Source organism: Callospermophilus lateralis, chromosome 3 (assembly GCF_048772815.1).
Source record: "Callospermophilus lateralis isolate mCalLat2 chromosome 3, mCalLat2.hap1, whole genome shotgun sequence".
Lineage (NCBI taxonomy): Eukaryota > Metazoa > Chordata > Mammalia > Rodentia > Sciuridae > Callospermophilus > Callospermophilus lateralis.
Genome location: NC_135307.1, coordinates 155,394,773 through 155,421,824, shown reverse-complemented (window position 1 = coordinate 155,421,824; position 27,052 = coordinate 155,394,773). Strand labels below are relative to the sequence as shown.

The 27,052-nt window shown below is 38.0% G+C and overlaps 1 protein-coding gene across 1 annotated transcript in view; it reads left to right on the top strand.

Moving 5' to 3' along the window:
- The window catches only part of Cfap61 (cilia and flagella associated protein 61), a 247,891-nt gene that overhangs the window by 46,968 nt on the left and 173,871 nt on the right, over positions 1–27,052 (top strand). The window contains exons 8-12 of the mRNA XM_076848917.1: positions 5,489–5,580; positions 14,078–14,149; positions 18,345–18,523; positions 20,286–20,325; positions 23,344–23,483. Of these exons, the coding sequence (XP_076705032.1) occupies positions 5,489–5,580; positions 14,078–14,149; positions 18,345–18,523; positions 20,286–20,325; positions 23,344–23,483 (523 nt within the window). The remainder of the gene's footprint in view (positions 1–5,488; positions 5,581–14,077; positions 14,150–18,344; positions 18,524–20,285; positions 20,326–23,343; positions 23,484–27,052) is intronic.

Sequence of the window (27,052 nt, the reverse complement as noted above, 5' to 3'; positions counted from 1 at the left end):
CAGCTGATCTCGGCCATCCTCTTCTCTGCTCCACATTCCTCTAATCCCTTAGCAAGCTATATTGGGCATGTTTCATGGATGATGGTAGAAGTGAAAGAGAACAATGAGAAACATGAAATTCCTCTTCAGATTGAGGCTTTGCATCAATACATGTCGTGTGTCCTGAGCAGGTTATATGGCTGAGCCCAGAATCAGAGTAGAGGATGCTACATGGTAAAGGATCTGAATACAAAGAATGTAAAGAATTTATGTCATCATTACAACCCATGTTCACATACACAAAAAATATTGCTGATGATTTTTGTCTTGGTCTTCCTCCTAACCTGAGGAGACAACTCAAATTTAGCATTAGTTATCTTGTTGTTGGTAAAATAACAATGGGAAAATGGTTATCTGTTTACCTGGAGGAGGCTCAAACTGTAGTCTCATCTCAAGTCAATGATCTAAGAATTACTAATGCTTTGAGCTCAAGTTTATATCATACTGTAAAACCTAAAGTCTGTGCTACATCTTAGATGGGAGGAATTTAATTGAAAAATATAAAACAAGCCCTTGTCCTCTTTTATGAGCCTGCCTAAAATTTTTCTTGGTATTATTATGGACTTTATTACCAGCCTCTCGCTGTTTTTTGTTTTTTGTTTTTTTTCATATACCAGACTTTAGGAGTCTGGTCTTTATGGTAAGTGTAGTACCATCTACTGGCCAAACAAACATGCAGGATAAACAAATCTACAGGAGGATAACTCCTCCTAAGGATACAAAATTGTGATAGAAACCATAGCAGAATTACAACTAGGTCATCTTGGAGACATCAATCAGCACAGACTTCATACAGAAGAAAAACTTTTTTTGAGTTAAAACTCAGGAACAACTCGGAGTTGTCTTATGTTTTGGATATGAGCTATCCTCACAAGCTCATGTGTGAGACAATGCAAGGATTTTCAGGGGTGAAATGATTAGATTATGAGACTTGTAACCTAATCAGTGGATTAATCCACTGAAGGATTAACTGGGTGGTACCTGTAAGTTGGGGGGGGGGGCGGGTGTAGCTGGAACAGTAGGTCACTGGGGATGTGCCTTTGGGATTTATATTTTGTCCCTGGTGAGCAGAGTTCTCTCTGCTTCCTGATTGCCACGTACTGAGCAGCTTTCTTCCTCTACACCCTCTACCATGATGCTCTACCTCACCCAAAGCAATGATGTCAGCCATCTATGGACCAAGATCTCTGAAACTGTGAGCCCCAAATAAACTTTTCCTGTTCTAAAATTGTTATTGTTCGTTCTTTTGGTCACAGTGATGCAAAAGCTGACTAAAACAAGCTGTCTGAGTGAGGAAATTGAAACATTTTCTTTCAGTTTATTGAAAGAAAAAAGCATGCAGAATAAGGGGGTGTTAGAGACCATGCTTACTGGAGAAAAGTACAAATTCAGAGTCGCTGGAGCATCAAGAGAGACAGTGGCAGGAGACAAAGCAGGACAGGAGAGGGAGGACAGGAGATTTAGGCCTTGCACCACCTCTCAATAGGCCATTTAATTATAAACCCATCAGCAGGTTAATGAGACAAAAGCCCCACTTCTGAACATTTCTACATTGCTTCAATATATGAGGGATATTCCAAATACAAACTATAACAATAATTAAACTTTCTTAGAATTTTTGTTGCATTAGCCATATAGGAAACTGTCTTCCTTTAAAAAATATAAGTAAGATAATGTAGATAAATTCCTTTTGATCAACTTTCAATTGTGTTTCCTCCTGCACTCTCTAGATATAGCTATTGTTGTAACTTTAGTATGTTACTGTTTAGTATTTTCCCATACCTCTTTTTCATATGCTCATATGAGATTCATATATTCATAGAGAAATGGTTTTTTAAAAACATAAATAGTCCACAAGGGCATATAATGTTTTAAAATTTGCTTTTTCACTCAACTTTTGGAGATCTAGTAATGTTGATATGCATTGGTCCAGAACCTTCCTTTTACTTTCTGGAAGTCATTCTACTCTATGGAATGTGCCACATTGGCCCTTGAAAGATATTTAGGTTGTTTGTGTTGTTTTGTTGTTGTAAACAATACCCATAAATGTCCTTGTACATATCTCTCTGGACCCCTTTCCAAGTTTCTGTGAGGCTATATTCCTAGAATTGTTCTTGCTGGACTTGGAGATACATGTCACCAAACATGGTAGTACCAATACTTATTATTGTCAGTTTTAAACTAGCCAGTTTGATAGGTCTGAAAGAAGATAACTTGAACACTTTATTTCTGCAAATCCTTTTGAGGATGAACATTTTTCATATGCTTATTGGCCACTTGTATTTTCAGTCTGTTCTCTTCCTTTGTCTGTTTTTTCTGTTTCCTAGAATTTGATCATTGGCATATTATAGGTGTTGCAAATATTTTCTCCACATATCTACTTATTTAAGAAAAAATTTAAAGGGTTTCTTCCAACAGAACTTTGGTGTGCTAAATATGTCATTCTTCTTCTTTTTTTGACTTCTGCCTTCCACATTTCTAAGGAAAGCTTTTCCACCCACAAGGTTATGAAATACTCCCCTATATTTTCTCCTAGTAATTTCAAAGTGTTTTTTTTAATCCTTCAAATTGTAATCTATCTGCAAATGATTTTTGTGTCTAGTATGAAATAGAGGCGGAAATTTATTTTTTCTCATGTTCTTACCCAACACTATTAATTGGATAGTTTATTCTTTTCTTCATGAATTTTAAATACCATTGTTAACATTTATCAACATTTCATAACTATCTGGCTCTATTTTTTTAATTCCATTTTGTTCTATTTCTACCGCAATAGGTCACTGTTTTAATAACCAATCTTCATATGCCATAATATTTAGTAGAAATTTTGTCCCACTCATTTTTATCTTTATTAAAATTTTTTTACTTAAATTTTTTTTTACTATTCATCCATAGTTGCTCTTTTAGGATCAGTTTATTTCATTGCATAAAAAAATCCTTGGAATTTTTGATGATTCTCTAAAATAAATGTGAAACCATATATATCTATATATATAAAATCTATTCCTAACACTTCAAAATATATTATTTTGCATTCCTTATGTATTAATCCTATTAGATAAAGAATAGTGTAGAGCCACAGTTTAGTGGATACTAAGTCTGGACAATTCATGGCCCTCTGTAAGGATCATAATGCAAAATTATGAATGTGACATTGAATGCTTGGGAGGTACCTGAGCTAGGTATTTGAATTTCTAGCTTAACTAACTTTGTTGTAAATGCACTTCAGATAAGTAGTCTCACTTAGAGGGAAAGCCCCAGAAAACTGTGCCTCCACTCCTACTAGAAATCACTGGTTCATAACTTCTAAGCTACTCAAATAACAATTAAACTTGCAGCTCAGTGGTGTTTTCTGTTGTGTGTTATATAATACCACTGCCTTGACTTTTCCCTGGGATAGCATGTCACATTTGAAGACCTCAGGGTGCATTATGAACATTAACTAATTAAACTTCACAAAACCCAAGAGAGGTTGCAGAGAGAGATTTAGCATCACCTCGCCCAGTTCTGAAATGCAGGCACCTCTGGGGACAAGGGTGGCAGCTGCCTAATAATAAACTGCAACACTTCACGACAGTTTAGTCAAGACAATTAGTCATTGTAGTTGGTAATTGTCTCTTGAGCACTAGGCTGTCAAATAGTTAAGTCATCAGGATCATCAGTTCACTGCCAATGGAATCCATTCTTTAAGATGTTTTTACTTTTTAGTGATTTTATCCTAATTAGAAAAGAAATGTTGTATAGTATGGGTCTACATTTCTTTTACTTGTGCTTTTTGTAGTTCTTCAGATTTAAAACTTAAAGGAGGAAGAAAGTATCTCTCTCTCTTTTGTGTGTGTGTATGGGTGGAGGGGGAATCCTGGGGATTGGATTCAGGGCATTTGACCACTGAACCACATCCCCAGACCTATTTTGTATTTTATTTAGAGACAGGGTCTCAGTGAGTTGTTTAGCACCTCACTGTTGCTAAGGCTGACTTTGAACTTGCAATCTTCCTGTCTCAGCCTCCAGAGCAGCTGGGATTACAGAGAAGTATCTCTCTTTTTTTTTTTTTTTTTTTTTGCAAAGGTACCACTTTAACCACCACACCCAGAGAAGTATCTCTTTTTTTTTTTTTTTTTTTTTTTTTTTGCAAAGAGTTATATTGATATGAGTGGGTTTTTTTTTTCATTACAAAATTTGCAACTAAGCAAAACTAATTGATGGTAAAAGTTTGAATAGTTGTATTGATTTGTCAGGGAGAAGGGAAGCTTCTGCATGCTGTAAATCCTTCATTCACTTGTGTAGTTGTTACACAAGAGTGATATACATAGGAACTCACTGAACAGAACATATTTCTGTATGCATTTGCTCACAACAATAAAGTAAATCTATTTCAATTCCTTATATCTTTGTAAGAAATAGGTAAGAAACATTTGTGATACAGTAATTTGGGTTGAGAAGTGTCTGTAGGGGCTGTTGCCTTGGTGGGCATTGCAAGAAAACCAAGGAAGAAGAGGAAGTAGAGTGGACACTGAGCTGCCTCTGGCCTTGTGGTGTCTGGTAGGTGGTTAAAAACACAAAGAGTATCCACAGTGTCTCTGGAGGCCTTTAGAGGGCTCAGATCCTCTGGTGCATCTGGCTCGAGCATCCTGGGACTGCTCTTAGATAAGGCCCAAAGGCTGAGAGCAGATGTCATGGTTAAGAATCCCCTAGCAGAGTAGGCCCTGGGTGAGACAAAAGGAGAGCAGGCATTCCTATGATGATGATGTCTCCCAAATTGTTCCCTTGCAGTCACAGAAAATGGAAAGGGGAGCACTTTTTATAGAAAATGGGAATTTTTTGCTCATTGTAATTTTTAATAAAGTTCAAATATTCTGATTATTGATGTTTCAGACATATTAAAATAGTAACATTCAGCTCAACTCTTGCAAGATAGAAAAGTGAATTTCATGGCCATTGGTAGACCCCAACTTCACAGTATTTCCAAACAAAGACAAAGCAGCTCTTGTGTTAATCCTTGGCAGTCTATTAGCACTGATTTTTGTTGATTGTGGTCTTTTCCACCTTCTGTCTTAAGATCCTTTTAAATTCTGTCATAATCAGTTGTTTGTAAACTTCAAGGGGGATACCAGCAAAGGATCTCATTGTCCAGTGACTGGCAAATATTGGGGCCTCCTGTGTACCACGCTCAGGCCCAAGACCATCATGCATAACAGTTCATCTTCATAGCTCTCCTGGGGAAGGATCAGAGAAGTTGAGGAGGAACTTTTCCTGGACCTCTGTGTCAGAGTCAGGATTGAAGTGGGCTGGAAAGAACCTGTTATTTTCACCTCCAGTTGCTGCCTTCTGAAATTTAAGTTTTCAGATAATCATAGTTTAAAATACATGATCATGCTGCCCAATTTCCTGTGGTTTCATAGATATTTATCATCTATTTTCTGTTCTTTTTCTATTCTTTCTCTCAAAGATGCTGAGTTCATGAGTAACAGGCTAGGAGTCCAGAGAATTTCTGAGGAGCCAGAGGAACCTCTATACATAGAGGCCGTGGAGAACATCCAGGTAAGGAAGACCATTTTCCCATTTCTGGAGCCTGGAGATGGGCCTGGGGCTACTTGTGGCATTGGGAGAATCTCTGATGCTGGGGTCATTACCCAAAAGTCGTAGCACATGGTACAGAAAGGCCCTACTAGCTAAGGCTGAAGAGACCACACACATTTATAGTGGGCAAATCAAAGCTTCACTGATATAGTGCAGAACACATGTCAGAACAAGATTATAATCATTCCCTACCTTCATTCCTACCCATTCCCTGTCTTCAGGAGGAGGAGGCAAATAAAGTTGTTATTGGAAGCTCATTAGGAAATCTGGACTTTACTAAAGAGACTCACACACTTTCTGCATATTCAAATATGGCAGCATGTTTCTTCCTGTTCTGATTGGGCCTTATAAACTACAGAAACATCTGCCACAGCTCCCTGGATAGTTGCCAGGTTTACTGCTCTTGCCTGGTCTCAGAAGTAACCCTTCTTGGTCCCTCCCCTCCTGCTATAACAGCATGACTTTAATAGAGCTCTGTGTGTGCTGCTGCCACCTATCATGACCTAACAAGGGAGATAACCCATACCTAGGGCCTGAATGTGGTACACAGGAGGCCCCAAGATTTGGTGGGAGGACCCCGGAATTCATCCATCTTTTCATCTCTGCTAACCTCTGACAGCTAATGACTTCACGTAATTAAAAATAATCACATTTTCTGGGTTCTGGGTCCTGTGTGGGTTCAGTGTATGTCCCTTATATTCTTAGGAACAAGGTCACTCAGGTCCCTTCCTGAGTCTTAGCACTACATCGGCTGGATTGTCCTCTCTGATTTTCATGTTGACCTTATAGAAAAATACATGCTGATTTCCCAAACTACAAACAAACTCAACCTGTAGCTGGTTGGGTGTCGTATTTCAAATACTGATTTATTTTCTGCATGGAGATCAGAGGCCCACACAAGTGCTGAGGGTACCACCAAGACCAGCCTGAAACTGGTTGTAGCATGATGGGAATAAAAGAGGGGAGACATCCCAGAAGAGGGAGCTAAGAGGGGACCAGAACCCTTTAAAGATTATATGGCATGGGTGATTTTATTTTTCAGGTTTTTTTTTTTATTTGCATGGATGATTGAAGGAAATGAACCTACTAATGGAATTTAAAGCAAGGAAGGGAGGTGGGTACATAGAACTTGCACTTCTAGCCAAGATGGAGGAACAGAGGCTGGATTTATTATCCTACCTGAAACAACCAAAGATGCATAGTTTATGAAACAACAGTTTTCAAAATACTGCTCCCACTGTAACAAAGAACAGTGATGCCTGAGTGCGGTGAAAAATAAGTCAAGTGAATCCCATGATTGCCCCAGCTTACTGCCTTGAGAGAATTTCCAGGCCATCTCACAGGATAGGAGAAACAATCAAACTTCCTGAAATGAAGAGACAGAACTATAAGTTCATGGAGACTAAATTCACTGAAGTGTGAAAGGGTAGCAGAGAGGAGAGAGAGAGAGGAGAGAGAGAGAGAGAGAGAGAATACCATCTATCAGCAAGCATCACTTTTGAATATTCAGCTGGGTAACAATCAGAGGAGTACTACCAGTGAAGAAACTACTAAGTCAGATTGAGGAAAGAAACTTCCCAAAGGATTAGAGTTAATAGTACTCAGCGCTACTACAAGGCTGGGAACAGTTCCTGTCTTTACCAGCCAGACTGGAAAACCTTATGATTCATAAAGCACTGGGAGAATGCACAGAAGCATATTGCCTCAGTAATGGGGAATAAAGCACTGATCCAGTTCTGTGCAATATATCTTTAGAGCAAGAACTAGAAGGATGAGACTCTCCATGTAACTTTTTTACATGGTGGCTCTACTCACCTTCCCAGACAAAATTCAAGAACATTATCTTGCATCCAACTAAGTGAAATTCACAGTGTTCAGAATCCAATAAAAAATACCATGCACTCAAAAAAAGGAAAAAAAAAACTGGGAATATATGGTGCATAAAGTGGAGATAAATTCATCAATTGAAACTGCCCAGATCTGAAACAGATGTTACAATTAGTGGACAAAACCAAAAGACAGTAATTATAACTTTATTTCATACTGCCAGAGGTTAAAGAGAGACATATAAGAGATAAAAATTCTCCAGATCAAACTTCTAGAAATAAAACCACAAAGTATAATTTGAAAAATACACCTGAAGAAATAAAATTAGACATTGTAGAGGAAAAGTTAGTAAACTTGAGAGAGAAATTTTTGTTTGTTTTTTTGTTTTTTGTTTTGTTTTTAAAGATCAGTGTATCTGAGACTTGGTACAACTTTGAGGACTTAATATTTGTGAAATTGCAATCTATAAAGAAGAGAGAAGTTGAGGTAGGAAAAATATTTGAAAAAAAATGAACCAAAAATCCCTAAATTTGATGGAAAACAAAACAACTCATAGATACAAGAAGTTCCAGAAACAGCAAGCACCAGAAACACAAAATTGTACCAGAGCCAACCTTGATCAAATAATGAAATACCAGTGATAAAGAGAAAACCTTAAAAGCATCAGGGGTTGGGCATGAAGGAACGAGTTTGGAACAGAGGGACAAAGGTAAGAATGACAACAGAGTTCTTGTTGAAAACAATGCAAGGAGACAGTGGAGTCTTCTTTTCCTTCTCCTCCATATATCAATGCTCGGGATCAAACCAAGGGCATTGCACATGCTGGGCACATGCTCTACCACTGAGTTACACTCCTAGCCCTGAAGTCACATCTTAAAATAAACTGTCATCTAGAATTTTATGCCCAGTCAATACCCTTCATTTGAAAATCAAGGTGAAGGTGGAGTGATGTCAGCAAGATGGTTAACTAGAGGTGCCTGATGCACTTCTTGCTACAAAAAGGGCCAAAACAAAGAAAAAAATAATAGCTAATTCACTGGAATGTTTGAGACAGAGCTTCTGAAGACATGGAAATGGATGTTAGAATTAGTGGACAAAACCAATAAGACATGTCACAGAACATGGCCTTTTAAAGAAAGGTAATACACCACAGCAGCTGTCATTCTCTTCTCTTGTGATCAACATTGAACCAAGAGGGACTTCTTGTGTCTGAGAAAGTAAGTACAATGCCATGGGCAGTGGCAGTATTCCTGATAGTTCTATGCAGCCCTCACAGGGCCTGAGCCCTGTATGGGGAATTACTGACTTACCCGACATTGCATTGTCATAGAAAAACATCCCAGCCCTTGTTGTGCCCTCCTCCACCCAGATTCCTGCTACAAAGTGCCATTTTGAGAACCTACCCATTTGGAGTCCTTTAAAGCAGCTGAGCACCCACTTCATTTGGCTTATCTGACCTATCCCTGTGAACTAGCCCACCTCCTGATGAACCTTCCTGCTTTCCCATGACCTGAGAAAGCAGCTGGGTTGCTACCCTAAATGGCTCAACCCACTGAGGCACCCAGAAAGTAGATGGTGGCTCTACTCACCTTCCCATGGCTTTAGAAAGCAGCTGGACAGCCTTCCCTGAATGACTAGGTCCACTGAGTGCCCCAGAAAGCAGCCAGGCAACCCCTCCTATCCTCCCTGTGGCCTGAGAAGCATCCAAGCAGCCAATCTGAATGCCTCAGCATACTGGGCCTCTCAGGAAGCAAATAGGCAACTCTGCCCAGCCATGAGAAGCAGCTGGGAAGTTTTCCCTGAGTTAGTTTGTTCAGCAAGGTGCCACAAATTCACTTGCACAATCCTTAAACAGTGGTGAAGGTATTTTTCAGGCCCACTAGTGCAGCCTGGCCCCTTAAAGCTGATGGAAACGGAAAGGCACCCTGCCTCCAGTGTTATGCCAGCCACATCTAACCTGCACGGCCTGCAAGAGCAGCCCCATCCTCACACAACCTGTGAAAGGTGACAGGCATCCCACATCCCCTGTCATGTGTGCCACATTCAGGGCCACTGGCAAACTCACTCCACTCATGAGAGCTGCATAACAACTGGCTGAGCTCTCCCCAAAATAAAGCTGAAATAAAGATTTGTGCCTATGCACAAAATGTGGAAGGATTCATCATCAACAGACCCACATTATAAAATATATTAAAGGAAATCCTTCAGGCAGAAGGAAAATGATACCCAAATGGAAATCTGGATCTGAACAGAGATGAAGAGCATAGAAAATGATAAAATGAATGAATATACAAGGTTTTATTTTTAATATTTATATGTCTTTAAAGGATCATTGACTTTTTAAACAAAATATAGTGAGCAATATAGTGTGTGGTTTATCACATATATAAAGAAAAAGTATGACATTAATAATAACACAAAATCAAGAGGGGAGAAATGTAAGTAAGTTTTAAGGTTTTTGTACTATATCTCAAGTGGTATAATGTTACCTTCGATAGTCTGGGATAGGTTAAAAATGTATACTGTAATCCATAACAAAAATTCACTGATGTTATCTATCAAATTCAGACAGTCATACTAAATAAGCCTAGAAAAGATAAAATGGTATCATAAAGATGTAAAATTAATCCAAAATAAAGCACAAAGTAAAGGAAAAAAGAAAAAGAACAGATGGGACATAGAGAAAACAAAAGGCAAGATGACAGACTTAACCCCCGCCTCCCCATATCAACAATCACATTACATGTACATGGTCTAAATATCCCCACAAAGAACACAGAAAGCAGATATAGATCAGATAAAAGGTAAGACTCCTTTATATGTTGTTGACTACCAAAATGTCTTTAAGCATAAAGACATAATAGGTTATAATTCAAAGGATAAAATAATGTACCAAGCTAACAACTCATCAAAAGAAAGCTGGAGTGGCTTTATTAATCTCAAATAGAGTGTTTTTCAGAATAGAGACTAATTGCCAGAGAGATGACAAAGCCAAGAGGACAAAACATTCCTGAGTATGTATACTTCTAATAAGAGAACTTCAAAACACCTGAAGGAAGAAGTGGTAGGACTGCAAAGACAAATGCATAAATAATAATAGACAGAGATTGTAGTATTCTTCCCTTAATGATTGACAGAACAACTAAGACAATTGTTTAGGATACAGAAGATTTTATTTTAAGAACACTGTTGACCAAACTTGACCAAATTGACATTTAATTGTATATTTCCCTCAGCAGTGGCAGAATACATTTTATTCTTCTCAAGTGCATATATAACTTTTAAGGTAGACAGTATTCTGGCCTATAAAACAAGTCTCAAATTCGAAAGGATTCGAGTCATCTAAAGTGTATTACTTTGCAAGAAAGACATTACAAAAAATAAAACTACAGATAAGTATTTCTCATGAACATTGATCGAAAAATTCTAGTAAAAATTTTAGCCAACTTAATCAATATATAAAAAGGAATGGAAGGTTGGCTACACATAAGAAAATCAATGAAATTAAACATATTAATAAAGCTAAAAAAGAAAAACACATTTTTTCTCAGAAAAGGCATTTGAAAGTTCTACATCCATTCCTTAGAAAAATTCTTAGAAAATTAGGAATAGAAGAGAACTTAATTTGATGAAATTTGTTTTTATAAAAGCCTAGCGCTAACTTCATACTTGATGGTATGACTTTTATCCTAACATCCAGAACAAGACAAGAATATCTATTCTCACTACTTGCAATTGTACTGGTGATTTGAGCCATTGCAAAAAGACGTGAGAAGAAATAAAAGGCATTCAGCTTGGACAGAGAGAATTAAAACTTTTATTTCACAGATAACATAAACATCTAGAAAATCTACAAAACAGCTACTAGCACTAACATGTATTTAGCAAGTTTACTAAATATATGTAAAATCAATATGCAAGATTCAATCGTGTCTCTATAGCATAGCAATGAACAATTAGAAATAGAAATAAATACCATTTGCCATTGTACAAATATGGAATATACTTAGGTATAAATTTGTTGAAAGATGTTCAAGACCTGCACACTGAAAACTACAAAACATTTCTGAGAGAAATTAAAGAAGAAATAAAATAAGCAAGGATATATCCTATGCGCGTGGGTTGAAAGATTTAATATTGTAAAGATGTCAGTTCCTTAATTTGATTTATAGACTCAGTAAAAGCCCAACAAAATTTCAGCAGGAATTTCTTTTTTAAATTAAAAATTTAACTGCAGAATTCATATGTAAATAGAAAAGATCCGTAATAACCAAACAACTTAGAAGATTAACAGAATTGTAGGACTAACACTAACTGATTTCAAACTTACTATGAACTTCTAATAACGAAGATAGTTTAATACTGGTGTCAAAGTCAACAAATAGATTAATAGAATAGGAAAAAATACTCATAAATATATGTAACATTTAGGTACAACTAATTTTTTGATAAAGAGACATGGCAGTATAGTAAAGAGAGTCTTTTCAATAAATGGAGTTGAAACAATTCAATATCTATATACAACAATTTAAAAATTTAATTCATGCTTCACACCATATACCAAAAGTAACTACGAATGGACCATGGATCTTAATATAAAACCCAAACCTACAGAAGAAAATATAACATTGGAGAAAACCTTTGTGGGTTAGGTAAAGTTACCTTAGATACAATATCAGAAGCATAATGCATATAAGACAAATCAATAAATTAGATGTCATCAAAATGTAAAACTTATTGAAAGAGATTTTAAGAGAATGAAAAATAAAGCCTCAGACTGGGAGGAAATATTTACAAATCATATATTTCACCAAGGAACGTTTCTATAAGATATTTTTTTAAGCTCTCAAAACACAATAACATAAAATAAACACCCTTTTTATTTAAAAATGGGCAAGAAATTGGAACAAACACTTTCCAGAGGAAGACATATGATGTGAAGTGACACTCAACTTCGTTTAGTCATTAGGAAGTACAAGTGAACACCACAATCAGACATAACTGGACATCTGTTCGAATGACCAAAATAAAAAAGATTAAGCATTCCAAAAGTGGTGGGAAGTGGAGGAAGTTTAGTACATCTGCATCCATGAAATATTACTCAGCAACAAGAAGGAACACACTATGGATACTTACAAAAATATTGACAAATTTCAAAATGAATATGCTGAAAGATGTAGAAGTCAGACCTCCTGTCAAAAAAAATTTAAAAGATACCATAAAATTTCAGGAAATACAAACCAATCTATAGGACAAAGGAGATCCATGTTGGCCTGTTGTCATCAAGGTCACAAGAGATGGTAGCAAGAGGCATAGAGAAATAAGAGAAATATCGTAGCCTATTCAAGTGACTTGAGACACTGAGACAGGAGGATTGGAAGTTCAAAGCTAGCTTCAGCAACTTAGAAAGGCCTAAGCAACTTAGTGAGACCCTGTCTTAAAATAAAAAGGATTGGGGATGTAGCTCAGTAGGAAGGAAGGAAGGAAGGAAGGGAGGGAGGGAGGGAGGGAGGGAGGGAAAGAAAGGAGAGAAACATCAAAGACTGGACAGTGTTGTATTATGTGTTTGTTATTTTGATTGGGGTGATATTTTTACAGGTGCGTACAAAATGCAAAACTTCTCACTTTAAATATGTGCAGTTTATTTCATGTCATTTATACATAAAATTGGTTTTAAAAGAAAAGAACTTAGTGCAGTTTTCAAGTTATACATAAAAATAAGAATAATAGAGTTATAATTAACATGTACAGAGAATTAGGAGGTACTCTCATTGTGCCAAGCATCTGTCCATCCATCTACCATCTATCATTTTTCTATCAAGCATTCAATATTTTTATCTCTATAAGTCCTTCTTTCCCTCTTGCTCTCTTTTTATTTTATTCTCCTAACAACCTTATGAAAAAATTGTGTTTTGTCCCCCTTTTACATATGAGGAAACTGAGGGTCCATAACTTTCCCAGTGCCTCCTAGCCAATAAGCAATGAAGCCAGGGTCTGAACATTGGCAGCTTGCTCAAGAACTTCAGCTCTGAGATTATGCTAAGCGAAGCTAGACAATTCTTAAAAAACAAATGCCAAATGTCTTCTTTGATATAAAGAGAGCAACTAAGAACAGAACAGGGAGGAAGAGCATGAGGAAAAGATTAACATTAAACAAAGACGATTGGGGGGAGAGAAAGGGAGAGAGAAGGGAAAACATATGGAAATGGTAGGAGACCCTCAATGTAACACAGAATTACATAGAAGAGGTTGTGAGGGGAAAGGGGGGGAAACAAGGGAGAGAATTGAACAACAGCAGATGAGGTAGAGAGGGAAGATGGGAGGGGAGGGGAGGGGGGATAGTAGGGGATAGGAAAGGTAGCAGAATACAACAGTCACTAATAGGCCATCATGTAAAAATCTGAGTGTGTAACCGATGTGATTCTGCAATATGTATTTGAGGTAAAAATGGGAGTTCATAACCCAATTGAGTCAAATGTATGAAAGATGATATGTCATGAGCTTTGTAATGTTTTGAACAACCAAAAAAAAAAACAAGTTAGCAAAAAAAAAAAAAAAAAAAAAAAAGAACTTCAGCTCTGAACCACTATAGATGTAATTAACCCTTGTGTTTTATCATTGTCATTTTCAGGAAAAAGTCCTTGAAGAAGCTGCATCTGGGGAACCTGTATTATCAATCCAAAGTGGAATTAGTGAAACTCAGGTGGGGTTTGAGCAGGGCCTTTGTGTGCATAATAACTGACTTGCATGAAGTATCACCTCTCCCACCAGTCTTTATGTGCTGGTTACTCTCCCGGACCTCCCACCTCTCTCTCCTAGTTCATATCTACCATGGTCTTCCTCCTGTTCTACAAAGCCTCCCCTGGTTAACTCTGACCCTGCAGTGATTAATCCCTTGTCTTGTATCCCCTGCATAATTCAGACCATAAGTAACATTTTTATTCATCATTTGCAACCATTTCAGTCAATGCAGATAACTTTCTCCCTCTCATTGCCAAAAGAGAAAACATTTTGAAGAACAAAAGAATTGTAAAAGTTTTCTAAGACTATATATATGATCTGAGCATGCACACACTTAAGAACATACTTGTAATGTAATATGTATCATTCACAAGCATCTCAGGTTCCAGTAACTGCCCCTTCCTATTACAGGTTTAGGCCAAAGGGTGGTAGCATCTTCCTCCAGTGGCTACCCCTGGGATATTTCACCATCCTTCCTTAACTTCCCTTCACCCTATACACATGTTTGCATGTGGTCCTCTAGTACTCCATGTGCTATCTGTTTTCTGCCAGAAAACTGAGGATTCAGGAGACTGGCAGGGTTCTGTGGACCCAGCTCAGGATTTTGACCTTCTCCTAAGGAGCTGAGGGGGGTGTTGTAGGTTTTTAAGTAGGAAATCAACATGCCCAAATATTTCACTTTCCAGTATTGAGCACAGTGCAATTTTCAACAGTTTCTCAGGGCATCCCATTGATAGGCTGGCAAACTCTGCATGGGTCAGCCAGAGAAGAAGAGAAAGCTGGGTAGGAGGGGTTCATCAGATCCATGGTAGCACTGGAACACATGCACTGAACATTGATCCCATACATCAGTACTCTGCCAGAGGGCCTGGCACATACAGTCTCCTCTCCAGATTCTGATCAATTAAGGAGTCCACACACAAGTCATCTAGGGGTAGAAGTACCATATCTTTTGGCTACCACCAAACTGGAGAACAAAGCTTGGATCTGGAACACAAATGGGATTCCCATTTCTTCTTAGGACAGGTGTCTGTCCCCTCCCAGGATATCTGAGGGAGGAGAGGAGAGCACATGAAGTCTGAGAGCAGGATATGTTGCCAGAAAGAGATTGAGCTGTGCAGGGGCCTGTTTTCTGCAGCTCAGTTTAGTGTATACCACCGGACCCCACCCATAGCCCTCGGTACTAATCACTCCTCAGCACTCTGAGGAAAACTGAAAATACCTGGTGCTTTGTTGGTACTGTGCCTGCAGCAGTTCAATTATTTTGGGGGTCAGCCATCAGTCAATAATCAAAGGAGTTGGAGAATCAACACCCCAACTCCTATGTCTCTGAGATGCAACAGTTCTTAATTGTGTTCTCCATAGTCTCCCAGAGATCTCTGTGAGACCGAGTTAACAATGGAAACCATTCCTTAAATCTCTGGGATCTTGGAGAGAAAATTGCCATCTCGGCTGCATCCCCATTTTCCCCTCCCAAGGGCACAAGGAATGACCTACTCGCCAGTGGGTCTCCTCCTGTAGGTTCCTCCAGTGGTGAACCTTGAGCTAAGAGCCAAGGTTCAGCAGCTTGCTTAGGAAGCCATGCCATGAAATTATACAAGGAGAATGGGGAAATGAGGCAAGAAGAGAAGAGTGTTAGTTCAGAGTTTCTCTTTGGAGGAACCCACAGTGAGAGACTCATTGACCAGTAAGTCACTCCTTATACCCTGGAGAGGAAAGAGAGGAGGTGCAGTGGAGAACGGCAGTTTTATCTCCAAGATTCCTAAGAGGGAAGCCATTATTTTGTGGACCCAAACAAGGATAGAGAGGGAGGGTTGGGCTGGTCCCCTCTCTCTGCATCAAACACAGAGGGCATCTGAAACCAGGTGGATTGACCTCCCATATTTAGCTACTGCCTCTTCTGTGGGGGAAAAAAATCTCACCTAATCTCAACCAGAAAAAGAATAGAAATCATATATCCACAAAGACAACAAGTCAGAGAGGAGTTATTGAAAAATAGGCACTTTAAAATATTTATAATTAATAAAATTGATGGAACTGACCTTGGCTTAGCCCTTCTAAGGAAGTAAAACTTTAGTCCTTCTGAGAGGAGAAACTGGTGAAAAGTGGGGCTAAGGACTTGGAGGTTCTGCTGCAGGCAGAGTGAGGAATGAGGCTGAATATGAGGGGTCTGTTTGGCAGACTGTTAAGGAGTAACTGAAACCCCAGGTTCCCTGCATCCTCCACTTAGCTCATCAACAAGACCCCAAGGGAAACAAAGTGAGAATTCTCTGGAAAAACTGAATAGACACAGCTCTATATTCAGGTCCAGCCTATACTGTATGAGGCTGGGTAATGGTGGAGGACAGAAAATAGAGGAATAAGTGAAATTCTCCATTTCAAATACAGGAACCCCCAGTCCCTCCTCCAGGCACATTCTTTGAATGCAAGAAGCCAATTGTTGGTATGAGTTTTCTGTTGCTGCTGTAACAAATTATCATAAGCTCGGTAGCATAAAATAACATCAATCTATTTTCTTATAGTATAGGAAGTCAGAGGTCCAAAATGTATCTACTGTACTAAAATCTAAGTGCATATGGGGCATATTCGTTTTGGAAGATCCAGGAAAGACTCTGTCCTCTGGCCTTTGATAATTTCTAAAAGGAACTTGCATTCCTGTGACCCCTTCCCCCATCTCCAGAGCCATCAGCAGAGAATCTCTTGTCCTTTCTCTGACTCTGACTCTCCTACCTCCCTATTATAAGGGTAATCCAGGATGATCTCCTCATTTTAAATCCTTAGTTAAATGGCATCTGCAGTCCCTTTGCCCTGTAAGATAACATACTCATGGGTTCTGGAGATTAGGACATACACACCTTTGAGGGCCACTGTTCTCCCTTCCACAGTCCCTTAGGCAGGAGATTAGAGAACTTAATTCCCTGCAAAAAACGGACAGGCCCAAAGAAAATAAAAGGCTTCCAGATAATGTCATGGAGGTGCCTCCCCACAGCCCTGCCAAATATTTGCCTCCCAAGCATTGTTGTTTTTATAAAGCTAGAATGGCGCTTCAGTGATAAAGGGGCTAAACCATGAACAAAGAAGTTGAGGAAAAGAGATGGAGCTTAAAAAACAGCAACTGCCTTAGAACAAATAAATAAATAAATAATAAAATGGAGATTTAGTGGCTCCTCCAATGAGAGCATTTTTGGAAGGGTTGAAAAAAAGAAATTTAGTAAATATGATATAGTATAGGTATGATCACTAAGTAATAAATTATAAGGTTTCGATTAATAAAAGACAGCTCTACATGGAGGCAAACAGAGAAAAAGAAAACAGCAACTGTAAAACACGAACAAAAACAAAAACAAAACAAAACAGAAAAGAAAAAATGCAAGTGGCATTGTAGGCCAGTAGAGCAACAGGTCCAGATTAGAGGAGGGGAAGAAAAAAAAAAGTTCATAGAATATTTCAACTTCAACTTCCTGATTGCTTGGAAACTCATATTTACCAACATTTGACAAATATGATAAAGCATATAAAAAAAAAATCAGAAAACCAAGCAAATATAAAACAAAGGACACAAATGAGAATGTAGTCGAATTATACTACTCTGTTCAGGGATAGCAACAATGGTTGCATATTCGTAATAATACAAAGACTTACTGGGTTAACTGTGAATTGTGATGTAATTATCCTGGGAAGATAGAGTTTAGGGTAGAGGGTTACACAGAAAGGTTACATCAATTTACTACATTAATATCCAATAGAGAATTTCAAAATCTGATGAATTAAGAAATAGTATATAAGCATTTTATTTAGAAATAAATAAATATGAAAACGTTGAAAGTGCTAGTTAATGGGGAAGGTGAATTATGGGGATAAAAGACTAATGATTTTTAATTACAAAATTTTAGTGTTAATTTGATTTTCATTTTGACTACATGCATGGATTTCTTTGATTTAAAAGAACTTCAGAAGGACCTCAGGATGAATTGTTTTCCTCTGGGTTGCAACACCTCAGCTGCTTCTAAAATCAGACTGGACATACTAAGTGCTAACTTTCTAGGTGGCTATAGTGCTGGACCTTCCTGTCTGCCTTAGGAACAGTAGATAAGATAGAGATAAGTTGCAGAAAGTGAGCAGGATTATTATTGGTTCTTCCTTTCTCCTTGGTCTAGGAGATAGAAAAACTCAGCAGGAGTTCCATTGTTGATGAAGAGGAGCAATATATCAGCAGTGAGAGCTCCACATCCAACTCTCTGCACGAGGAGCCCAGTTACTTCCGCCCTGTCTACAAGGGAGAGTCAGATGCTTTTTGTATTCAGCTATTTTGTATTGATGAGAAATATGAAGCAAGGTAAGTATTGAACTTCCAGTTGTTTGTAATAGTAAGAACTTATGATATTGTAATCTTGTGGAGCCAGTGGTTTCCAAAGCTGGCCCCACATCCCGATCTCCTGGGGAATTAAAAGCAAAAACCAAAACCAAAACAAAACAAAAAACTGATTCCTGGACCCCTTCCAAAGACTGTTGTTCATAAAATTTGGGTTAAGGCTTACAGATCTGGGCAAGAAAATTGGTCAGGTCTGGCCTCCCTATATTACAACAGGGGACCAGGAAAGTTATCACCACCTTGTAACCACATGCTCCTCCCATTCTTTAAAGTTTGCATTTCTGGGAGATTATGGATTTTAACTGCTGCTTGTCTGGAGTCTTTTGGTTGCAAGTAACAGAAAATCCAATTTAAACTGGGTTTTGGGGAAAATAATGGAATAATTGCCTCACATAACTAAGGATAAGTCAAGTGGTAGGTAGAACCATTTTTAACTAGGGCCTGGGCTAACTTTCTCTCTCTACCTCTTTTCCCTGGTTGCCTGTTGTTGGCTCCAGAGGAGTATTCCCAACCCAGGGTCAAGAGAGCTGATAGTCTTGGGTCTACATAAATATCCAGTGAGCTGGGGGCATTCTGGCTTGGGCTCAGCTCTCTAGCCAAAGTTCCATGGGAACCAATTGCACTGTGTGCTAATTCCTGAACCTATGACTGTGACCAGACCATGCCTCAAATTGGGATTGCCTCGTGCTCAATCTATGGTTAGAGACTCACCCAAACATGAGATCTGGGAGTGGGATAAGCAGAGCAGCCAGTAATCCAAGGAAGGTACTGAAAGGAGAGCATGGTACCAGGCAGATGGAGCCCAGGTGTCGTCCAGACCACGTGGTCCCCTCAATTCTTGCCCCTTTAGAGCCCTACATCCTCAGTGCTTGCTGTACTTGGTCATTTGGATATGAACCATTGTCCTCAATGCCCAAATTCTACATCTCCTCTAGCACATTGCCTATTTCACCATGTATCCACAGAACAATCTTGAAGAGGCCCACTTTGATAGAGCAGAGGGTTCTGGAGTATCTTTTGGATGACCAAGAACAATGCTAGCCATTTCTTTTTAAAGGGTGTATTTAAATGTTTTCCCAATTTTCCGGCTTCCTCTAAAACCAAATTTTACTTTTACTTTTTTTTTTCCACTTAAATTTTCAGCTTTCATGGAGGTCGCATAATATGCAAAAGGAAATCTTTTTATTCTAATTATGTTGTAGATAATCTTAAAAGCCTATAAAGTCCTTTGAGATTTATAGTTTTATGTTTGTTTTTCCCCTGTGCAATTAGTTATGATTGTGCCTAGTTGTAATTTTTGGATTTTTAAATATTCTAAATTCATTTTTAATGGATTTTAAACATTATGGGTTGCCTGTGAATATACATATTCAGCTGGTCAGAAAATATTTTATATATAAGATAAAAAGATCAGAATAATCTATAACATACCAATCTCTTTCCCCAGCTCTTCCAAAAAGAAAGTGAAGGATCATGTTCATAGAATAATTATCTTCATACTAGTTTTTCAGATGAGAAGAGATTATTAATTGCTATTAATCTTCAGATCTTCAGATTTAAAAAAATACTTGGTTACTGACATATGAAGCTCATGACTTTTGTGATTGAATAATGTTCAGTCAACTAATTGCTACCTGAGGAGGAAAGAGCCATAAATCTCTTTAAATAGCCTGTGATTTCACATTTTCTTTCAGTCCAGTGACAATGCATACTGTCTTGTTTACAGGTCGTTGGATTTTATGAATTTTGTTTTCAGTCTTTTTCCTGTAAGTACATGATGAATTTTGAGTAATATAATTGGTTTTGTAGTTTAAGCAGTTATAGAAAAATAAAACTTATATTTATTGTGCAGGCCTCTAAAATGCTATGAATGTTGAGGTATAAACTGCATCTGTATCCTGAGAATAAGGTCAAGGGCACTCCTAAGAATAGAAAATATTGTTCTTTTCAATTTGTTCTTTGGTCATGCAATTTTAACAGTCTTCTTCCAATGTATAATTTCTTTAAAAGATAGCTTTACCAGTGCTTTATTAGAGTCAAATCATTCATAGTAGCACATGAAAATGTCAAAAATTTCACCGATATGTAATTCACACTGTTGTATCACTTTATAGCTGACATTGGCATAAAGTATTCTAAAATCATCATATTCCTTTTCGGTGAATAGGAAAGTGGAAACTTGTGATTGATTTTCAGATTGGCATTTCTTTCTATGGATTCCTTGGTCCTGAGCCAGAGCCTGACATGTAGAAGGGGCTCAACCCACATTGGTGAATGTATCTCATGGCCAACTTTCGGGAGCCACTTCCTCTACTCTTGTTTCATTGTTGCCCAGACAACATTTTATTGAAGGGAAGAAAGTGAAGAAGGAGGACAATTGAGGGAAAAGATGGGTTTTTATACAGACTTTTCCCATAGCTGGCCCAACAGGAAAGTCAACAAGTATATTCTTCAATTGGCTGATTTCAAGCAAAATATCTTTTGTTTTATTTTTCCTTGCTATTCTTTATACTGAAGCAAAAATAAATATGGTTTAATTATGTTGCTTACACACCATATGATCTTAGGTTTTATTTTCTCATTTCTTAAATATGATGAAACCTTATAATAAGGCTATATATCTTCCACTGTAATTTCTTTGAATTATTTTTAAGGCATTTTTAAAGCTCATAAAAACATGTAGATTATTCCAAAAATAAAATCTACAAAACCGGTTTCCTTCAAAGATGCCTCAAGGAAATCTCCCTAAGTTTAATCCCCATTTTAAAGTTCATGTGAAGGCAAATCTTCAGCATTAGACAAGTAATGCTGTGTTTTGAAAAGGTAGGGATATCTGTTTATTTTTAAATGCTATTTGATTTTGGAATATGAGGAACAGGACCATTACTTCATCCATAATCTTACAAATCCAAGTCAAAGCAACTCATTAAAATCAGTCTCTCATTCCCAGTAAATCCACTGAGGCTTGGCACCCAGTCCCTATTTTCAAACTGAGTATTTCAGCAACTCAACTCTGAAGTTTCACAAAAGGAGTTGTGTTATTTTGCTAGAAAGACGAAAGATAAGGTCAAATAATGATTCACTCCTTTGGGTTGCAACAAATGTCCAGAGGGTTTTGGATTAGCACAAGTAATGCCTTCACAGGGTTCAAGGGGAGGCGAGATCCCAAAGGGACAAATTAGCTCTGGGAAGAGCAGGTTGCTTCTGCAGGGACCTGGCAGAGGATCAAGTGGCTGCCAGAAACACAGGCAGCCTCAAGCAGCACCATCCATAGACACTGAGTGTGAATCATATCAGTGATTCTGAATGTTCCAGTGGCCACTTGACCAAAAAGTGAAAAGGAATAGACGAAACCCATGTTAATAACACTTTTCATCTGATTCAGTATGATCCATACTTAATCATTTCAGCATGTAATCAGCATGAAAGTTTATTAGTAAGCTATTTTACATTCCTTTTCTATAATAAGTCTTTGAAATTCACTGTGTATTTTATATTACAACACATCTCAATACAGGTAATATATTTCATCAGAAATACTTGGTCTGTATTTAGATCTCATAAGGCTTATAGATGGATGATGTTTTAGTCAGCTTTGTGTCACTGTGACCAAAATTCCTGACAAGAACAACTTAAAGGAGGAAAGGTTTATTTTGGTTCACAGTTTCAGAGGTTCAGTCCATAGATGGCAGATTCTTTGGCTCTGGGCCCAAGATAATGCAGAATATTCTGGGAGAAGGGCCCAGCAGAGGAAAGCTATTCAGTACTCATGACAGAAAGAAATTAGGGAGGAGGAGGGAGGAAGAGAAGAGGGCACTTCAGGAAGAACCATTCTTCTAGGGTACAGCCCTGGTGACCCACCTTCTCTACCTATACCCCATCTGCGTACAGTCACCACCAGGTCCATTCAAACTAGGATGGGCTGATTGGGTTACAGTTGTCAAAATACAATCATTTAACGTCTGAATATTCCTGCACTAACAGAAGCCTTTAGGGACCCCCTCAAATCCCAACCACATACTCAAGTTAGGATGACTAGATTCCCATAACCCAAGCACACACAAAACTATTTTCATAATCAAAACTGAGCACCCATTTTAAAACTTAAATGAAGTTAAATAAAATTAAATTTTGAAGATTCTGCTTCTCAGTTACACTGGCCACATTGCAGGTGCCCATTGGCTGGATGTGGTCATTGACTACCACACAGGACAGCATAGGTCTAGAAAGTCTGTGGCATCTCTTAGGACATGTAGATCCTCCTGTGACTGCTTACTAAGCCCATGCCCTTGGATCTTCACTAAAGGGATCATTTCATGTTAAAGACACACACATGTCTGTTTATGAGTAATCATAGGATTTCAGAGCCTGAAAAGGCACGCTGTATCACCCTGTTATCTCAGAGGAGTGGATCAGGCTGCTGTGAGGTCACTTAGTAAGGGGCAGGACTTTGCTAGGACATCAAGCTGTCTTATTTACTCAGTGATACAAGTGAATCCTCAAGAGCAAATGGTCTTGGTTTAAAAGTCTACTTCTATAAAAGAGCTCTGCCAACAGATGTCATTGTTCATAACGTCCATTCATTCAGATACATCTAGACTTGAGAGTATTTTCTCCATATTCTTATAGTTGCTTATCTCCATGATTACTTTCCAAATTATAGGAAAATGACTATCTTCTCCTAAATGCATTTTGCTTCTATTTTCCTTCGTGTTTTAGAGTAGGAATCTGTTTAATGATGACGTTTGACGCTTTCCATGTGTCCTGGTTTTTGATCATGTTAGGACAAGAACTTCTGCCTCATTTCTCTGCCCCATCTCACCCCTGAGTTTGTCCTCATCCAGAACTTCGTGAAGATCGTCCCCTACAACAACTGCACCCTTGAACATGATCTGTATGTCTTCCATCGGGCTGGATTACTGAAGTAAGTGGACACATATTTGGCCAAAGGACAATCCAAAATATTAAAATGAGAAAGGAAGCAGGAACTCCTTGCTATATAAATTTAATGGCTTATTTTAAAGATTATCTTTTATTAGCAGAGGACTAATAAAATGATTGTAATTAATACTTTTAAGGAAAGAGTAATTACTGAGAAGAGACTTGTCCTGTCAGATGTTAAAACATAGTATAGGTCTACAGTAATAAAAACAATGCCACATAGATGGGTTCTATAGTTGGGACAAAATGCACAAGACCGAATCCAACCATGAACCCAACACACAGTAAGAATTTAGTGTATAAATGTGTGATAAAGTATCTGTACCAACAGTGGGAAAATGAAAGATTAGTCTACAGATGTTTGGACAAAATTAAGACGGAAATATATTTTTTTAATATTCTAAGGTAAAATAGATTCCTCAGCAACTGAAAACATTAGAAAATTTTTCCTCAGGGCTAAGATCTATGCCAGGATCTTGAAATATAATGATGAAAAATATCTAGATGTGGTTCCTGCCTTTTCAAGACTTATATAAGCTACAGCTGTGAGGGACATAACTCAATCAAGTTTGTTTGTTTGTTTGTTCACTATATCAAGTTTTGTGAATCATCCTAATTTAACTAAAATGCAGTTGACTAAAAAGATATATTTTTAAGCTGGCTAAGAGAACTCTGGCCACATTTCAGCCCATGGAAAAGGGTGTGTAGAGAAATGGATGGAAAGTCCAAGCCTTCTGTTCATATTCTGAGGTCAGGAACTTGGTCAAATGGCTCTACCTTCTGGCTGGGAGATAACCTTCTGGCTAGTCAGATGGGTGTATACAATAAAAACTTCTTTGATTCTGTTACTGAAAGGAGAAAGAGTAAAGTATTATATGGGGCCATTATATCTTTCTATCTTGCATAAGTACCAAAGTTCTAGAAAGGTTCCCAGGATTCTATTTACCTTCTGTGCCTCTGGGAAGTAGGACTAGGGGATATGTGGTGAAGATGATGACTTATTTGCTGTATGTGTATCTGTTCTGTTTGATTTTTTTTACTTCAATTAATAAACCTGAATTTTTTTAGAGAATTTTTTAGGGTCACAGCAAAATTGAGCATAAAATCCAATTTCCACATAACCCTCCCCCAATTCCACACATGGACTTTTTGATACCATTAACATCCAGCACCAGAATGGTATACTTGTTACAATTGGAGAACCAATCTTGCAGGTCATTATCAACCGATGTCCATGTAGAGTTCCCTCTTGGTGTTGACCATTCTATGGATTTGGACAAATGTATAATGATATGTATAATGATGGCATTATAATATCATACAGAATAGTTTTACTGCCCTAAAAAAATTGTGCTCTGCTGATCATCCATTCTTCCCCTCCGGCAACCACTGATCTTTTTACTGTCTCCATAGCTTTGCCTTTTCCAGAATGTCTTGTAGTTGGAATCATGCAGTAAGTATGTAGCCTTGTCATATTGGCTTCTTCTGCGTAGTAATATGCATTTCAGCTCCCTCTTGTTTTGCCCAGGAATATGTATTGCTAATAAGCATTCGGGTTGACTTTTATGCACATTACAGATTGAGAAGCACTGCAGATGCTTTTGCTTTTATGAATATCTTATTCAGTAGTAGAGAATTATGATTCTGCCTCTCTTCCAGATTCAGATGTTCTAGAACCATGTAAACTACACTTACTTTAAACTTATTATCTGGTAATTTTTTGGCACTGTCAAGTTACTTACTTACTTGCATACTATATAAATAATCCTTGAGCTAAATTTTATATGAATATGTGGGCTATAATAGTTTGATTATATTATATATAATTATATTATATATCACATATATTAATTATATAGTTTTGTACCTATCAAGTAATGCTTCTCATTTCCCTTACCTTCTTCTTGTACTCTGTTTTTCCCTTTTCTCGTATTTTTCTAAAACCATCTTTTGAAATTTCAAAATTTAGACTAACTGGGAGAATGCTTTCAGCTGGCATTAAGAAAATCCAACTCAAAATGGCTCCCAGCACAGGGCATTTATCAGCTCACATAGGTGAGAGGTCTAGAGATAGGCAGGCTTTATGGTTTGTATGGTAAGAGCCTTGATTCTTTCCTCTCTTCCACTCTGTCCTCTCCATTGTCGGCTCCATTCTGGAATTGGCTCTTATCACATTGGCAAAATGGCTGCTGTATTCTGGGCTGACATCCCTGCAGCATTGTAGGGAAGAGATGCTGGCTGATGCTGTGTGCTTTCTTTCCCAGAAGCCCCCAGAAAACCTCCTTATTTGTCCAGTAAAACAGCCAACATTGACTGCTTATGTGTTCCAGCTCTATTTCAGATTCTGATGAAAGAGAAGTGACCCCAAAACAGACAGAAATCTTTGTCCTCATGGGGTCTGTATTCTATCTAGCAAGAGGAGAAAGACATGAATAAAGACATGAAATAGTATGTAAGTGATGAGCACAGGAAGTGATGCACTTGAGCAAAGGCCTGGGGGAGATACAGAAGGAGCCACAAGGTCAGGGTGAGGGCACAGGTCCTCCATACCTACTCTTTTTATGCCATAGTTTTAAAAATATATTGTGTTATTCCATTTTTTGCTTCACTTCTCTTGACATTTGGGATGAATTGTTCCTGCTCTTAAGTTTGGTTACTTTAAATTTCATGACCTCATGTTCTGGTCTCCCACCTAATTTCCTCCTCCATCCCTTGGGAAATTATATTTGTGTCTGTCACCTGCCCTCTGGCCATGCTGGTGAACACCGGGACAAATAATTCATTCAATTGCTAGTGGTGGCTACCTCTTCTGTCAACAAATCCTGTACCCAGGTTTCTTCTCATTTTATGTAGTGACTCTTGGTCTTTAATATGAGAATACTTCTTAACGTTATGCTAACTTTGAAATTAAGTATGGATAAATTAAATGTTTTCTTTTTTAGCACTTTTACTTTATATAGTAATCTCTAGAATGTTTCCAGACTTAATATAGGATTTGTATGTGGCTTCAGGATTGTTTATTCCATTTTCCCTGATTGCCCAGTCTCCACCTTCCCACTTGCTTTTCCTTCTTCTGTCTATTCCTTGGTAGAGGATGCATTTGGATGAATTGGCTGCTCATTTCATCTTGCTGCCCTTCTCTGAAATTTGACATTTTTTATTTGGGAGAATATGTTTCAGACTTATTTATCTAACCAATATTTATTGTGCTATAAATCATTTTCTAATAAGTAAATACACTGAGTTAGATCGTGGAACCAATTGTCAACTCTGCTCAGTAAATAAAAATGCCCTTATGTGGTAGGCCTTTGTTTAAATGATTCCTCCCTTTAATGGGTTGGTTTTATTTACTCCTCTGTGAGTAGCTCACTCATGCCTGGTTGCTGGTCTTTCTACAAAGCCACCATCATACCTGGTTCAGGTTATCATGGGGCGTGTTTTAGTGATACCAATCTTCTGCTCCTTCTGTTCCTGAGGAGTCTTTTTGAACAGCACCCAGTAGAAACTTTACTTTTTGTTTTGTGGTGGTTGTTGTTTGGTTTTGGTTTTTGT